Below are 15,018 nucleotides of genomic sequence, written 5' to 3' on the forward strand. Positions count from 1 at the left end.
GAGGCTGTTGGTGTTGGCTCCCCGGCTGAGCTTTGCGCAACAAAGGTTGCACACCACTGTTCGTCGGTCGTCAGGCGTCTCTGTGAAAAACTGCCAGACCTTAGAGCACCATGGCCTCTGCAGGGTGGCATGGCGCGAGGGGGCGCTTTGGGAAACACTTGGTGGATTATTCGGTCTGGCCCTGCCTCTACCCCTGGCCCTGGCCACCGCACTGCCTCTTGCAACCTGCCCTGCTGATGCCCTTGACTCCCCCTCTGAAGACCTGTCCTCCTGAGTAAGCGTTGCACACCAGGTGGGGTCAGTCACCTCATCGTCCTGCTGCTCTTCCTCCAAATCCTCTGTGCGCTGCTCCCTTGGACTTACTGCCCTTACTACTACCTCACTGCAAGACAACTGTGTCTGATCGTCATCGTCCTCCTCACCCACAGAAAGTTGATGAGACAGTTGGCGGAAGTCCCCAGCCTCTTCCCTCGGACCCCGGGAACTTTCGAATGGTTGGGCATCAGTGACCATAAACTCCTCTGGTGGGAGAGGAACCGCTGCTGCCCAATCTAAGCAGGGGCCCGAGAACAGTTCCTGGGAGTGTTCCCGCTCCTGAGCAGGTGTCATTGTAGTGGAGTGAGGAGGCTGGGAGGAAGGAGGAGCAGCAGACAGAGGATTCGGATTTGCAGCAGTGGACGGCGCAGAACTGCGTGTTGACGATAGGTTGCTCGAAGCACTTTCTGCCATCCAGGACAGGACCTGCTCACACTGCTCATTTTCTAATAACCGTCTCCCGCGTGGACCCATTAATTGGGCGATGAATGTGGGGACGCCAGAAACGTGCCTCTCTCCTAATCGCGCAGCAGTCGGCTGCGACACACCGGGATCAGGAGCTCGGCCTGTGCCCACACCCTGACTTGGCCCTCCGCGTCCTCGGCCGCGTCCACGTCCTCTAGGCCTACCCCTACCCCTCAGCATGCTGTATTACCAGTGATTTGATTTCACAGGCAGGAAATAAATTGGCGCAAGACTGCAGGCCAAATATAATTTTTTCCCTTTTTGGAAAACGAAAGGCCCCACTGCCTCTAGTGAATGAATAATCTAAGTTTAATAACTGTGCTGTGTCCCTGCTAATGTGTCACAGAACGTGAGGGTAGCAGAGTTATTATAACTCTGGCAGAGCAGGTATTTTTTTTCCCAATTAAGGAAAGCAAATGGCGAAGCCAGCAGTAAAGCGTAGCTGGGTGCGTATGATTTAGCAATGTTTTTCACGCAGCTCACACGTGTCCACCGCCCGTAAGGACGGACAGAGGCTGGACAAATAGATTTGTTTTCACTTGTTTTTCCACCAAAAGGCAGCACTGCGTATATTCAATGAACATGAGAAGTTTAATAACTGTGCTGTGTCCCTGCTAATGTGTCACAGAACGTGAGGGTAGCAGAGTTATTATAACTCTGGCAGAGCAGGTATTTTTTTTCCCAATTAAGGAAAGCAAATGGCGAAGCCAGCAGTAAAGCGTAGCTGGGTGCGTATGATTTAGCAATGTTTTTCACGCAGCTCACACGTGTCCACCGCCCGTAAGGACGGACAGAGGCTGGACAAATAGATTTGTTTTCACTTGTTTTTCCACCAAAAGGCAGCACTGCGTATATTCAATGAACATGAGAAGTTTAATAACTGTGCTGTGTCCCTGCTAATGTGTCACAGAACGTGAGGGTAGCAGAGTTATTATAACTCTGGCAGAGCAGGTATTTTTTTTCCCAATTAAGGAAAGCAAATGGCGAAGCCAGCAGTAATGCGTAGCTGGGTGCGTATGATTTAGCAATGTTTTTCACGCAGCTCACACGTGTCCACCGCCCGTAAGGACGGACAGAGGCTGGACAAATAGATTTGTTTTCACTTGTTTTTCCACCAAAAGGCAGCACTGCGTATATTCAATGAATAATAACTGTGTTGTGGCCCTGCCTATACAATTCTTTCCCTGCAGTATCAATGGAGGGTGGAATGCTCTGCAGAGGCGATTTTGAGAAGCCCCAAAAAAATGCAGCACAGCTAACAGCAGCCTGGACAGTACTGCACACGGATAAATATGGCCCTAGAAAGGACCGTTGAGGTTCTTGAAGGCTACACTCACTCCTAACACTCTCCCTGCCTATGCAGCACTTCTGTCCCTAATGCCAGGTGCAACGGTCTGCAGAGCCGATTTTGAGGAAAAAAAAATGCCACTGCTAACAGCAGCCAACACACAGCTATCAGTGGCCCTAATAAGGACCTTTGGGGGGTCTTGAAGCCTACACTAACTACCAATTCTTTCCCTACAGCAGCTCCGGTATAAACAGCACTGTCCCTCATCTAACTCACCAGGCATCTGAGGCGAGCCGCGGGAGGGGCCGACTTTTATATTAGGCGAACACCTGATCTCGCCAGCCACTCACAGCAGGGGGGTGGTATAGGGCTTAAACGTTGCAGGGGGAAGTTGTAATGCCTTCCCTGTCTTTCAATTGGCCAGAAAAGCGCGCTAACGTCTCAGGGAAGGAAGTGAAAGTAACCAGAACACCGCATGGTGTTCGTTACGAATAACGAACATCCCGAACACCCTAATATTCGCACGAATATCAAGCTCGGACGAGTACGTTCGCTCATCTCTATTTATAATCATGAGTGCATTGCTCTCTAACACGCAAAAAGGAACCTATCCATATAATGTAAGGAGCTGTAAGACCTGCTCACATGTACTGTCTGCGGTCAGGATACAAATCACCAACACACAGGACTACGAGGGGGTGCTGATAAGGATTTGGCTTTGTGTTCTTTTTTTGTTTCTATGGTAACGAATGTTACATCACATGAAAGCCTTATGTGTCGAATATATGGTTTAAAATTTTTGTGTTTGTAGCTTATGGCAACAGTGATCTCGGCACGCGGAAAAACAAAATGGCGGAGTCTAAGGCGATATTCACAGCAAATGAGAGCAGAGGAGTGATAAAATTCTTTCTGAAAGGAAAGTCCGCGAAGGATATTCATGATGATATGTCGCAGACATTGGGGGATCAATGCCCTTCATATGGTGATGGCGTCTGTGTTCTGGGATAAGGAGGGCGTGCTGCCAGTGGACTACCTTCAAAATGGTTCCACCATCAATGCAAGGTATTACTTTGAACTTTTTGACCAATTGAAGGCAGCTCTGAAGGCCAAAAGGCGCGGCTAGCTGTCCAAAGGAATCTTGTTCCTGCATGACGACTCCGCTCACACTGCACAAGCGACCACGGCAAAACTGGTGGAGCTAGGCTTCCAGCTGTTTGATCACCCACCTTATTCACCAGATCTAGCTCCCTCTGACTATCATCTGTTTCCAAACCTGAAGAAACACCTCAAGGGTACCACATTTCACACCATTTCTGATGCCATGGCTGCTACAGATGACTGGTTTGAGGCACAACTGGAATCCTTCTTTTTGCAAGGCTTACAGAACTTGGAATACCGATGTAAGAAGTGTGTTGACATCAGTGGATAGTACGTGGAATAAATGTAAAGTTTCATCTTCCTATCTCGTTTCTTTCTGGGTAAAGCCAAAGACTTATTAGCAGCCCCTCGTATAAGATCCCCGGGGGCACTCACATGTTCCATGGCTGATGTTGGGTACCTGATCATGTGCAGTAAATGTCCTGTCCTTTATGTTGGAGAAACAGGACAAAAACTGAAAGTGAAGATGAGATCTCACCCTCACACAATTAAACAGAGAAAGACAGAATTCTCGTGGTGGAGCACTTTTCTAGTCCCGAACACGACATAGACGATATGAAAGTTATGATACTGAAAGGCAATTTCAAGTAACAAAGCCATAAAAGAATTTGGGAATATAATTTTCTAACAACTTTTGACACTTTCAATACAGGGTTAAATTCTTCACAAGGATTCATGAGTGACTGGGAAGTATGAGAAATCTATAGCACAGATAACACTGCTGACACCCCTCCCCCCCTTACCCAACCCCCGAACATAAATTAAGACTCCCTTCTCAGTGACTTTTTAAATATGTTTGTGTTTCTGTGGTAGTATTCTTTTAAGTGCAAATTATTCACATCCATGTCTGTGCCTTGTCATAAATCTGTGTGTATGTGTGTATATATATATACACATGCGTTTTCAGATATATTTCATTTAAGCTAAATCCGAAAAAAATAAAAAGTCAGACAGCCCCTTTAACATTACTCAATCCACAGTATCATGTTTATACTGGGAATATGTCATTACCACCTACAGTGAACAGCGTAGTGGCCCCCAGTGGTGTTTAATTATTGTGACCAGCAGCATCTGGCTAGAATTGTTCATGTGATCAGTAATTGACTCAGGCAGAAATTGCATCCACATTCAATGCAGGAGGCCCACACCCATATCCCACAGGTCAGTGCAGCATTCTTTAGCTTCCATGGGATATGGGAGAACACCCAGCAGAGTGCTTCTGTGAACACCACAACACTGGACCCAGTGCCTCACCTGGTCTCTTGAGGTTACTAACTGAAGCCTAAAGGCCTGGCAACATGTTGAGTGGTATGATGAGTCACGGTACCAATTGTTTGGAGCTGATTGAGTAGTGGCCCAGAAGGTCCTACAGGATGTCACACATTCACTAATCTTTAAAACTCCCGTTTATGTACTCCTTAGGAGACATTTCTGGGGTTGTCCGTCAGAGAAACCCTGTTTCTCCCCTTTCCTCACAGATGGCGTCCTAATCTGCCTGGCAATGTCTGTCTCCTGATTAGTTATTGTCACACTGATCGCTGATTGGTAGAGGGAAAAACCGCGTTTTCCCTTCTGCAGAGGCCATTTTGTGGAGAGGGACCGCAGAGCCACCCGTGACCGCCATCCTGTTTATGGCAGTGGTCTCCCCCACAGCTGGCTGGCCCTCCACCAGGACATTGTAGCTTGGTTTTGCTTGCCGTCACAAACAGGATACATTGCCTCTGTGACCGCATACACATTGCTGCATTACCGCTGGACATTTAAAGGGCCAGCACCCAAAAAGTGGGAAGATTCAAAAGTCGAAAAAGTGTTCCCAATCGCTTGGAAAACATGCCTGACAATGAGGCTGAACAACCTGGCAATCAGCAAGCTGCTGCTTCGGTAGTTGCTCCTAACCCTGCACTTGCTGCTGCTCCAGTTGACACTGTGCAGTGTGATGCTGCTCCGCCCACCGCTAGTGTCTCAGGCTTTGTGCCATTAACAATGCTTTATTGTTTAGGTGCTCCATGGGGGAAAGCACACTTTAAGAGACTTTAGGGAAAAGATGAGAGCGGTGTTTAGACTCCATCCTTGAGCAGTAGAGCAGAAGGTAGAGATATTAGTATGTCAATTGGAAGGAGCTGCAGCAAGAGAAGTTAAGACATGGCCGCTGGAGCACGGGAAAATGGTAGAGAATATTCTGGAGAGGTTGCAAAGCATCTTCGAGGTGAACATCATGTCAGAAATTAAAGAGACTTTTTTAATAAAAAGAAAAAACCTGGTGAATCTCTCTGTGAGTACGCCCTATTTCTGCAGGAGGATATGAAGCCAGTTGTACAGGCCGACTCTAAGGAAGCGGACGGTGCTGAACAGGCTTTACGTGAACAATTTATTGAGGGGACACTAACAGAAACACTACGTAGTCAGCTCAAGATGTTGTCGGTACAGCACCCTGAAGTACATTTCTGTCCTTTAAGGAATTAGCCATCCAAGTGCTGGGCACAGAGTCCCAGACTGCTGACTTGGCTGACTCAAAATCCTGCATGAGTCTCATGGGGGAGGATCAGTTGCCCCGCCTCCATAAACATGACGCGTGCCGTCAGGCTGCACAGGCCAGCATACCCGCTGAGGAGCCTATGTTGGAAATGCAAAAACAGATTGCTGAATTGTAAAAAATTGGGGGAACTTGAGAGCCAGTACTTATCTCCTCGACCGCTGGTTTCTGAACGAAGGTTGCCGCCTGAGCCACCCATATCTTCCGGGGGTCACTTGTCTATGCCCTGCCCCTTTTGTAATTATTGCCGCAAGTATGGGCACCAGGAAAGTACATGCTGGACTTTAAACAGGTGCCTCCCGGGCAGAAGGACCGCACCCCGGGTGGACAAAGAGTAGGTCCACAAACTACTGACAAGTTTTCTAAATATATTGGCCCACGTCCCGAGGTCACTATTTATGTGGACGGTGTCCCATTGTCTGCTTTGTTAGACACCGGATCACAAGTGACCACCATTCGCAAAAGGGACTTTGAAAGATTCTGGTCCCATGAGGCCTTAAGCTGTCCACCTAAACAACTATTTACCGTAATGGCTAGTAATGGTTTGCCCGTATCCATAGTAGGGTATTGGGAGCCCACTGTTATAGCGGGGAGAGCAGAGCTGTACAGGTAGGGCATCTTAGTTTGGGCATGAATGTTCTCTACGATTGCTATGCCAAGATGTTGGAAGCACTACAGAGCTCCATACCAACTGCATCACCAGCTTACCGAGCAGTTCTAAAAACCGCCATAAAGGTGCTTCCCGCGCACCAGCCGTTTGCAAACCCGAAGGGCCACGTAGGAAGAGCTCGAGTTAAGTTTATCTGGACTGTTATAGTCCCACTGGAATCCAAATTTCTGTTGTGGTGCCAGACTTGTCCCAGTCTACCAGTACGTGAGTATGAAGCATTGGTAGAGCCCATACCGATTGACGGTCACTCTTTTCTCATAGCTGCCAGAAGCATGGTCACCATTGAGGATGGGAAAATCCCAATCTGTTTAATAAATGTTGGAAGAAAATATACAGCATTGAAACAAGTCTCATTGTTAGCTCCTGAGGATGCGCTAGACTGTGAGGAGAATAGCATACAGCAGGGGGCGCAACAAATCAGTTCTGATCTGGGTTGCAATACTGGGTGACTGAACTGCATATTGGTGTATATACGGATATCCCAACAGCATATGAAATATACCACACCTGTGGTCGGACCTTCTAATAGATGCAACAGCCACACGGACCCTGGACTTCCTTCGTAATATATATGACGTCCTAATCTACCCGGCAACGTCTGTCTCCTGATTGGTAGAGGAGATCCAAGCCCAGGAAAACAGCAGAGCTTGTTCATCATCTGATTGGACTCTCTTATACACAGCTCAACAATCGAGTTAAAGGGGTTGTCCCGTGCCGAAACAGGTTTTTATTTTTTTCAATAGCCCCCCCGTTCAGCGCGAAACAAACCCGATGCATGTGTTGAAAAAAAAAAAGGATAGTGCTTACCCGAATCCCCGCGCTCCGGTGACTTCTTACCTACCTTGCGAAGATGGCCGCCGGGATCTTCACCCTCGGTGGACCGCAGGTCTTCTGTGCGGTCCATTGCCGATTCCAGCCTCCTGATTGGCTGGAATCGGCACACGTGACGGGGCGGAGCTACGAGGAGCGCTCTCCAGCACGAGCAGCCCCATTCAACACGGAGAAGACCGGACTGCGCAAGCGCGTCTAATCGGGCGATTAGACGCTGAAAATTAGACGGCACCATGGAGACGGGGATGCTAGCAACGGAACAGGTAAGTGAATAACTTCTGTATGGCTCATATTTAATGCACGATGTATATTACAAAGTGCATTAATATGGCCATACAGAAGTGTATACCCCACTTGCTTTCGCGGGACAACCCCTTTAATGAATGTTCCTGTCTGATAATTAGGATGTGTAAAATGGCCTTTAGCCATTCAACACACAAACTACTTGACCTCTTGGAGAGCGTTCACAGAGTGTTATTTAATATGCTGTGCGATTTCGTTGGGGGTTCTGTTACAGCTGCAGAATACCGGTGATGGAAACAAACGGATCCATTCACTTGTAACTGAAACTGACATTCTTTTGGTGTCTGTTTTACAAGGTTTCTGTTTGTTTCTGTTTTATTGTTTCCACTCCCCCCTTGTTGATCCAGAGGAAGGCAAAAACCCCAGTGAAGCAGAAGCCAATTTAGTCCATTTGGCGGGGTGGGGGGAATTTCTTCCCGACAACATAATGGCAGTTAGAGTGATCTCTGGATCAACATTTGAAAGTTCCTGCCTAACTCCAAGACCTGGATCAACAACCCTGCTGGTCACCTAATGTCTATATCCTTTAATGTCATAGTGCTCCAAAAAGACATCTAGTCCCCTCTTAAACTCCTCCATTGATTTTGCCATCACCACTTCCTCAAGTAGAGTGTTCCACTGTCTCACTGCTCTTACAGTAAAGAACCCCCTTCTATGTTGGTGATGAAACCTTCTTTCCTCTAACCGTAGAGGATACCCTCTTGTTACCGTTGCAGTTCTGGGTATAAACAGATCATGGCAGAGAACTTTGTATTGTCCCCTAATGTATTTATACATAGTTATTTTATAGCCCTTTAATAGTCTTTTTTTCCAGGGTGAATTCCAATTTTGATAGCCTCTCTGGGTAATCCCTTCCTCCCATTCCGTTTATTAATTTAGTTGCCTGTCTTTATACCCCCTGAAGTACCGCAATGTCTTTCCTGAGCACCGGTGTCCAGAACTGTACACAGTATTCCATGTGAGGCCTGACAAGTGCCTTATATAGTGGAAGAATAATGTTCTCGTCCCTCGCCCCTATACCTCTTTTAATGCACCCCAAAACTTTATTTGCCTTTGCAGCAGCTGACTGGCATTGATTGCTCCAGATAAGGCTACAGTCAACTAGTACCCCCAGGTCTTTTTCCATCTCACTTTTTCCTAGCAGTACCCCATTTAGTGTATATTGGTGACATTCATTTTTGCTGCCCATGTGTATAACCTTACATTTAACAATATTGAACTTCATTTGCCATTTTTCTGCCCTAGCCCCCAGCTTGTCTAGGTCCTTTTGTAGGAGGACATTGTCCTCCGTTGTATTAATTATCTTGTATAATTTCGTATTGTTTGCAGATATCAATATTTTACTGTGCAGTCCTATCAGATCATTGATAAATATATTGAACAGAATGGGGCCTAATACTGAACCGTGTGGCACCCCACTAGTAACGTTGGCTCAATCAGAGTATGAACCATTTATTACTACGCTCTGCTTTCTATCTCCGAGCCTATTCTTTACCTAGCTACACACATTTTCGCCCAGTCCAAGCTGTCTCATTTTATATATCAACCTATTATGTGGCACAGTGTCAAATGCTTTAGAGAAATCCAGATATACGAGATCAATAGACTCTCCCAGGTACAGTCTAAAGCTTACTTTATTGTAAAAGCTGATCAAGTTGGTTTGACATGATCGATCCCTCATGAACCCATGCTGATGAGGAGGTATACCATTTTCCTTGAGCTTTTCCAGGATGGCATTGCTCAGAAACCCCTTGAATATTTTTCCAATTGTTGTAGTGAGACTTACCGGCCTGTAGTTACCAGGCTCTCTTTACTCTTTTTTGTCTATTGGAGCAATGCGCTAATCCACCGGTACAACCCCGGTCTCAATAGAGTCTATAAATAAAAGAAATAGCGGACTGTCCATCCCATCACTTAGCTCCTTAGAACCATCGGGTGTATTCTATGTGGCCCCGGCGATTTGTCGATTTTAATCTTTTTTTTTTTAGCCAGCTCAGCACTTCCTCCTGTGTTAGGCAGGTGATATTTAGTGGGGGGTACATTTTATCCCCCTGCATCTCGTGTGACTTTTTTTTCTCTCGTGAATGTACTTGAGAAAAAACTAATAGATTTCTACTGCATTATTTGCTAAAGGGCCAGTGCTTTCAGTGCAAATCCTTTTAGCATTTATGTAAATAAAAAATTGTTTGGGGTACTTTGCTTCCTTTGGCAATCAGTCTCTCTGCCTCCTCCTTGGCAGTTTTTAGCTTTTCTTTACATAAGCCATGTTTCTGTTATTCCTACTATATTGTAGTTTTCCTCAGACATTCTCGCTTCAAGCTCATTCACTTTACTGACCAGACTTCTTGCATTCATTGCCATACAATGTACTGTGGTTACTGTTTGTATTTATTATTCTATTTACGGTCCTATTAGCTGCTCTGTCAGTTCTATCTGTACTAACTCCACCCCTTGCTCAACCCCCATTTCCATTCCTTAATCCCAGAATTCTATCTACATTGTCTTCCCCCCTATCTCTCTGGTTGCCCTCACACCTGGTCCCTAGTTTAATCACTCCTCTAACCTTTCAGCAATCTTCTCCCCCAGCACAGCTGCACCCTCCCGATTGAGATGCAGCCCTATTCCTCCGGTAGAACTTGTAGCTGACAGCGAAGTCAGCCCAGTTCTCCAGGAACCCAAACCCCTCTTGCTTACACCAACTCTAGAGCCACTTGTTTATCTCCCTAGTCTCCCGCTGCTTTCTGGTGTGGCTCGTGGTACAGGTAATATTTCCAAGAAAACTACCTTGGAGGACCTTGCCCTGAGCTTGGATCCTAAATCACGGATATCCCTTTTTAGTGTCCTCCATTGACCTCTTAACTTTGTCATTGGTGCCAAATGTGCAAGAACTACCTGCTCTTCAAAGAATGGGTTAAAGTATCCATAATGAAGGTGTAAGGAAATTTAAAGGGGTTGTTCCACTTTTAGCCATTTTGAGGAGGGAAACAGACAGCTCCATACAGTGTGCAGTGGCCTGGTTTGGTACTGCAGACTGAGTTCCATTCTCTCAGTCTGCAATACCAACCCAGACCACTGCTCAATGTACGGAGTGGTCTGCTTCCTGCAGCAAAATAGTTGGAAGTGGGACAACCCCTTTAACAACTGACCATATGTGTTTTTATGCTGATTGTTTAGGGGCTTTATTCTGCGACACTGTAAAAACATGGCAGGGCAGTAGGAGGTGGCAATAGCCATTTTTTGTGGTTTCTACCCACTCAATCTATGTATACACAACTCTCAAAACACTGTATAGTCAAGGGCAGCAGTGCTGCTGTTTCTTCGGTCTTGACAATCACTTGATCATCAGGACAACTGCTGCTGTATCTTGTGCCTTGTCCTTCAGTATACAAAGTCCTAAGACAACTACCTCCATAATTGCAAATCTTTATTTACCAGTCAAAGTAGAAACTCTCGGATTGTGATACAAAAATTTTATTGAAGAAATATGTAATCAACTGTACGTACATTTGTGAGTTGTCAAAAAGGGCCCCATAATTGTTCATAGAAAAACAGGTCTGGTAATAAAGACTTCCAGACGCCGCTGATTTATGCCTTTCATGTAAAATAATTTAACTACACCGACAGATACATAAATAAATCATGCATATTCACTTGGTATCCACAAGCTTATTTGGAAAACTGAAAAATCATCGCCATGCTATACAATTCCTTCACAGAAATAAAGGAATGACAATGGAATTTGTGCAAATCACATCATAAATAATCATCGATTCATAATTTACCTTTTCTATAAAAACATTTGGCAATGCTTTTTGTACACCCCCCCCCCCCCCCCCCCGAATACCACTGACGAGATCATGTGGCACCTTAAATAGGCATATAAAAAAAAATACAACTCTGTCTCACAACAGTACTGGCAAATTTCCTAGGACTGTGCCAAATATAAATAGTGCAGTAACCCAATAGTTGGACCGCTTTGAAAAAAGCAGCAATTACAGTTATACAGTACACGTATGCACAGACATACACACACAGTTAGGAGTTTATTCACACAGCTGAAAAAAAGCATCCTTGTATGTGAAAATATGACTCGCCACAATCTACCGATGTAGATTCCAAAAAGAGATACTTCACTATAATGTCTAGTCCACTTCACCAAATACACATCACTTGCAATCCTTCTCTATAAGGAGACATCTGTAAGTCCACCGCGGTCAGCAAGAGCTGGATGACATGAAAGCAGCTTTGTTAGGTTGGTTTTTGTTGTCACAGTTGGGAAGCGAGAAGTTTGTGAACAAGTATCACAAACCGTATCGAAATCCAGACATCTGCTGCTCGATACAGAAGAGCTCGGAGCTATGAATACTTCAACCTAGGGTAATCTTCAGCGGCTGCCGCGCTTTACTGCAGACGAAAAGCCTTTAATTTTCTCTGCCGCAGCTTGTAGTCACAAGCAAGGAAGTAATAGAACACTTCACTTTGTACCCGCGCTGTCTGAGGACAAGTGCTCGGATCATAATGGCTTATCGATAACTGTAACACCTACAAAGAGAAGACAAGGGCACTATTAATAAGGGGGATTTATTACAGAAATGTACACCAATGGAAACATGGAAGGATACGGGTTACTTGTAACAGACACACTGTACAAAGAAAAGAAAACAACATGCACCTAAGAGGAGTTGTCGTTTTGCTGCAAAACTCAGCATGTCACACTTCCGTGGCCTGCCCAGTCACCAGATTCATCACCAATAGATTATGGGACATTTTGGGATGCCAGCTTTGACAGCCTAAAAGTTTGCATAATCTAGCTCAGTTACAGCAAATGTGGACCAATATGCTGCAGGATACCTGTATGCCTCCATGTCTGCCCGTATCACACCTTGTATCCAAGCTAGAGGCGGTACAACAGGGTACTAGAGCCTCCATGCCTGCCCACATCACATCTTGTATCCGAGCTAGAGGCGGTACAACAGGGTACTAGAGCCTCCATGCCCACCCGTATCACATCTTGTATCCAAGCTAGAGGCGGTACAACAGGGTACTAGAGCCTCCATGCCTGCCCACATCACACCTTGTATCCAAGCTAGAGGTGGTACAACAGGGTACTAGAGCCTCCATGCCTGCCCACATCACATCTTGTATCCAAGCTAGAGGTGGTACAACAGGGTACTAGAGCCTCCATGCCTGCCTGTATCACATCTTGTATCCAAGCTAGAGGTGGTACAACAGGGTACTAGAGCCTTCATGCCTGCCCACATCACATCTTGTATCCAAGCTAGAGGCGGTACAACAGGGTACTAGAGCCTCCATGCCCACCCGTATCACATCTTGTATCCAAGCTAGAGGCGGTACAACAGGGAACTAGAGCCTCCATGCCCGCCCACATCACATCTTGTATCCAAGCTAGAGGCGGTACAACAGGGTACTAGAGCCTTCATGCCTGCCCACATCACATCTTGTATCCAAGCTAGAGGCGGTACAACAGGGTACTAGAGCCTCCATGCCTGCCCACATCACATGATTTTTTTAATGTATTAAAAGCCGCATAACCTTTCAGTGCATATATTTTTGTGCGTTTGTAAAGCATATAAAGAGTTTATATGAAAAACGCACTTTCTAGAACACATCTAGCCGCATTTTTAGTTTTGGCAAATATCCTACAACAACATAACAAAAAACGTGTGTGAATCGGGCCACATTCCAAAATGTTCATTTAGCATCTATCCCTTTCTAATTTTGCTACAATTATAATAAATTAGATAGATTTTGATACATTTTTTCTTTAATGGAGTGTGTAAGATATCCTCTATCCACAGAATAGGGGATAATTTCAGTGACGGTCAGATTGCTGGGACTCCCACCAATCCTGAGCATGGGGGTCCAAGTGAATGGAGTGGACGATGTGCAGGCAAATTCAAGCACTTTGGCAATGTCTGGCATTGTCATTGAAATGAATGGAGCAGCAGTGCAACTATGTGACTTCAGCTCCATTCACTCCGGGACCATCCGGGATCCCCCGCTGTCAGACTCCACCAGTCATACAGTTAGTTATTCCCTATCCTGTGTATAGCGGATAACTTTATAACTTGGCACAATGCCTTTAAAAAAAAAACATGCAGCAGTAATTGTTTCCACAGCAGAAAAACCAGAGGGGCCTGATCAAAACTACGCCAGACAGACACCACTGACTATAACGGGGTCTGCTTGGCTTCTGTCCAGCTCTCCGACAGATGAAATATAGCAACACGCTGCGCTATTTTGTCTGGGATATTATGCTGCATGTGCATCGGAGGCTCCAAGCAGAACCACTGGCATAGATATGAACATGCCTGCCTTTTATATTCAGATTTTATTTAACTTATTCTAAGCCGAAACAGTCCCCATACATCAGCCATTCCAGCAAGATAAGGCACAATGCGCTGATCGCTCCGTGCGTTGCATATACTATACCACAGACCTCTGTTAACACGCAGGCCAGAACTCTCTACACCATGTAAAGTATGAGTTACTTACATCAACACAGGATTTTACCTACCTGCATAACTTCTCCCTGTGCTCATACAAGACGGCAAAAGCGTCCATTTGTCAGTCGCCGAGTTATAATACTCCACCGATGCCAAATTACAAGACCCATCGTCACCTCCAACAACATATAACATGCCATCAACCGCACAAACACCTAATTAAAAAGAAGAGACAAAGATATTAAATGTGTTTCCTAAACAATGATACAATTACGATGCAGCAGAGGTTGAAGGAAACCTGTTCACACGCGGTGGATTACCTACAGATTTGTGGTGTGGATGCCACACCGAGGACTTGCAACAGAATATAGTGCAATGTATGAGAATTCATCGGCATCTGTGGTAAAATGTACAATGAGTAGTGACTTTGTGGGCCGACAACCAGGGAACAGGAAGGAAGGTGACCATAAGGCTACATTCACACAGGCGTGAATCTCGCAAATATGAACTCCAGTCTTTTGGATGGAGTCAATACATTTCCCCCCCCCCCCCCCCCCCCAGCGATTCTGAAAGGTAGAAAAAAAAATGGCTGCATGTCCTATTTTTTTCATGTCCCTCGGAACACACTGCCCACTGTTTTCAATGGGTCAGCCAAACACATTGCATGCTGTGCAATGCACACGTGAGTGTGAGGTGATGTTTCCCATTTAAATCAATTGGAAGCACTTGTCAATCCTCCAATGCGCGTGAAACAAGCAGCGGAGGATCACAATTTTACTGAAGTTATGTGTTTTTGCATGAAAAACGCCTTGCATCTGCAGGTAAAACGCACATTGACAAGCGCTATATCAAGCCAGGTTTCTCAGCTTGATATCACGTTTGCCCATGTGAATGTAGAATAAAGGCTAATTTACACGGCACGAATGTCAGGCAAACAATGCCTGATACTCTTCCCTGTGTGTACTCCCTCCTGTGCCATTACACAGGA

The 15,018-nt window shown here is 45.6% G+C and overlaps 1 protein-coding gene across 1 annotated transcript in view; it reads right to left on the reverse strand.

Annotated features, from left to right (window-relative positions):
- Positions 1-11,392: 11,392 nt before the first annotated feature.
- Positions 11,393-15,018, reverse strand: part of KLHL2 (kelch like family member 2) — a 75,786-nt gene continuing 72,160 nt past the window's right edge. The window contains exons 14-15 of the mRNA XM_066573564.1: positions 14,102-14,245; positions 11,393-12,105 (exon numbers count right to left, since the gene is read on the reverse strand). Of these exons, the coding sequence (XP_066429661.1) occupies positions 12,077-12,105; positions 14,102-14,245 (173 nt within the window). The 3' untranslated portion in view covers positions 11,393-12,076. The remainder of the gene's footprint in view (positions 12,106-14,101; positions 14,246-15,018) is intronic.

This window comes from Eleutherodactylus coqui, chromosome 7, assembly GCF_035609145.1.
Source record: "Eleutherodactylus coqui strain aEleCoq1 chromosome 7, aEleCoq1.hap1, whole genome shotgun sequence".
Lineage (NCBI taxonomy): Eukaryota > Metazoa > Chordata > Amphibia > Anura > Eleutherodactylidae > Eleutherodactylus > Eleutherodactylus coqui.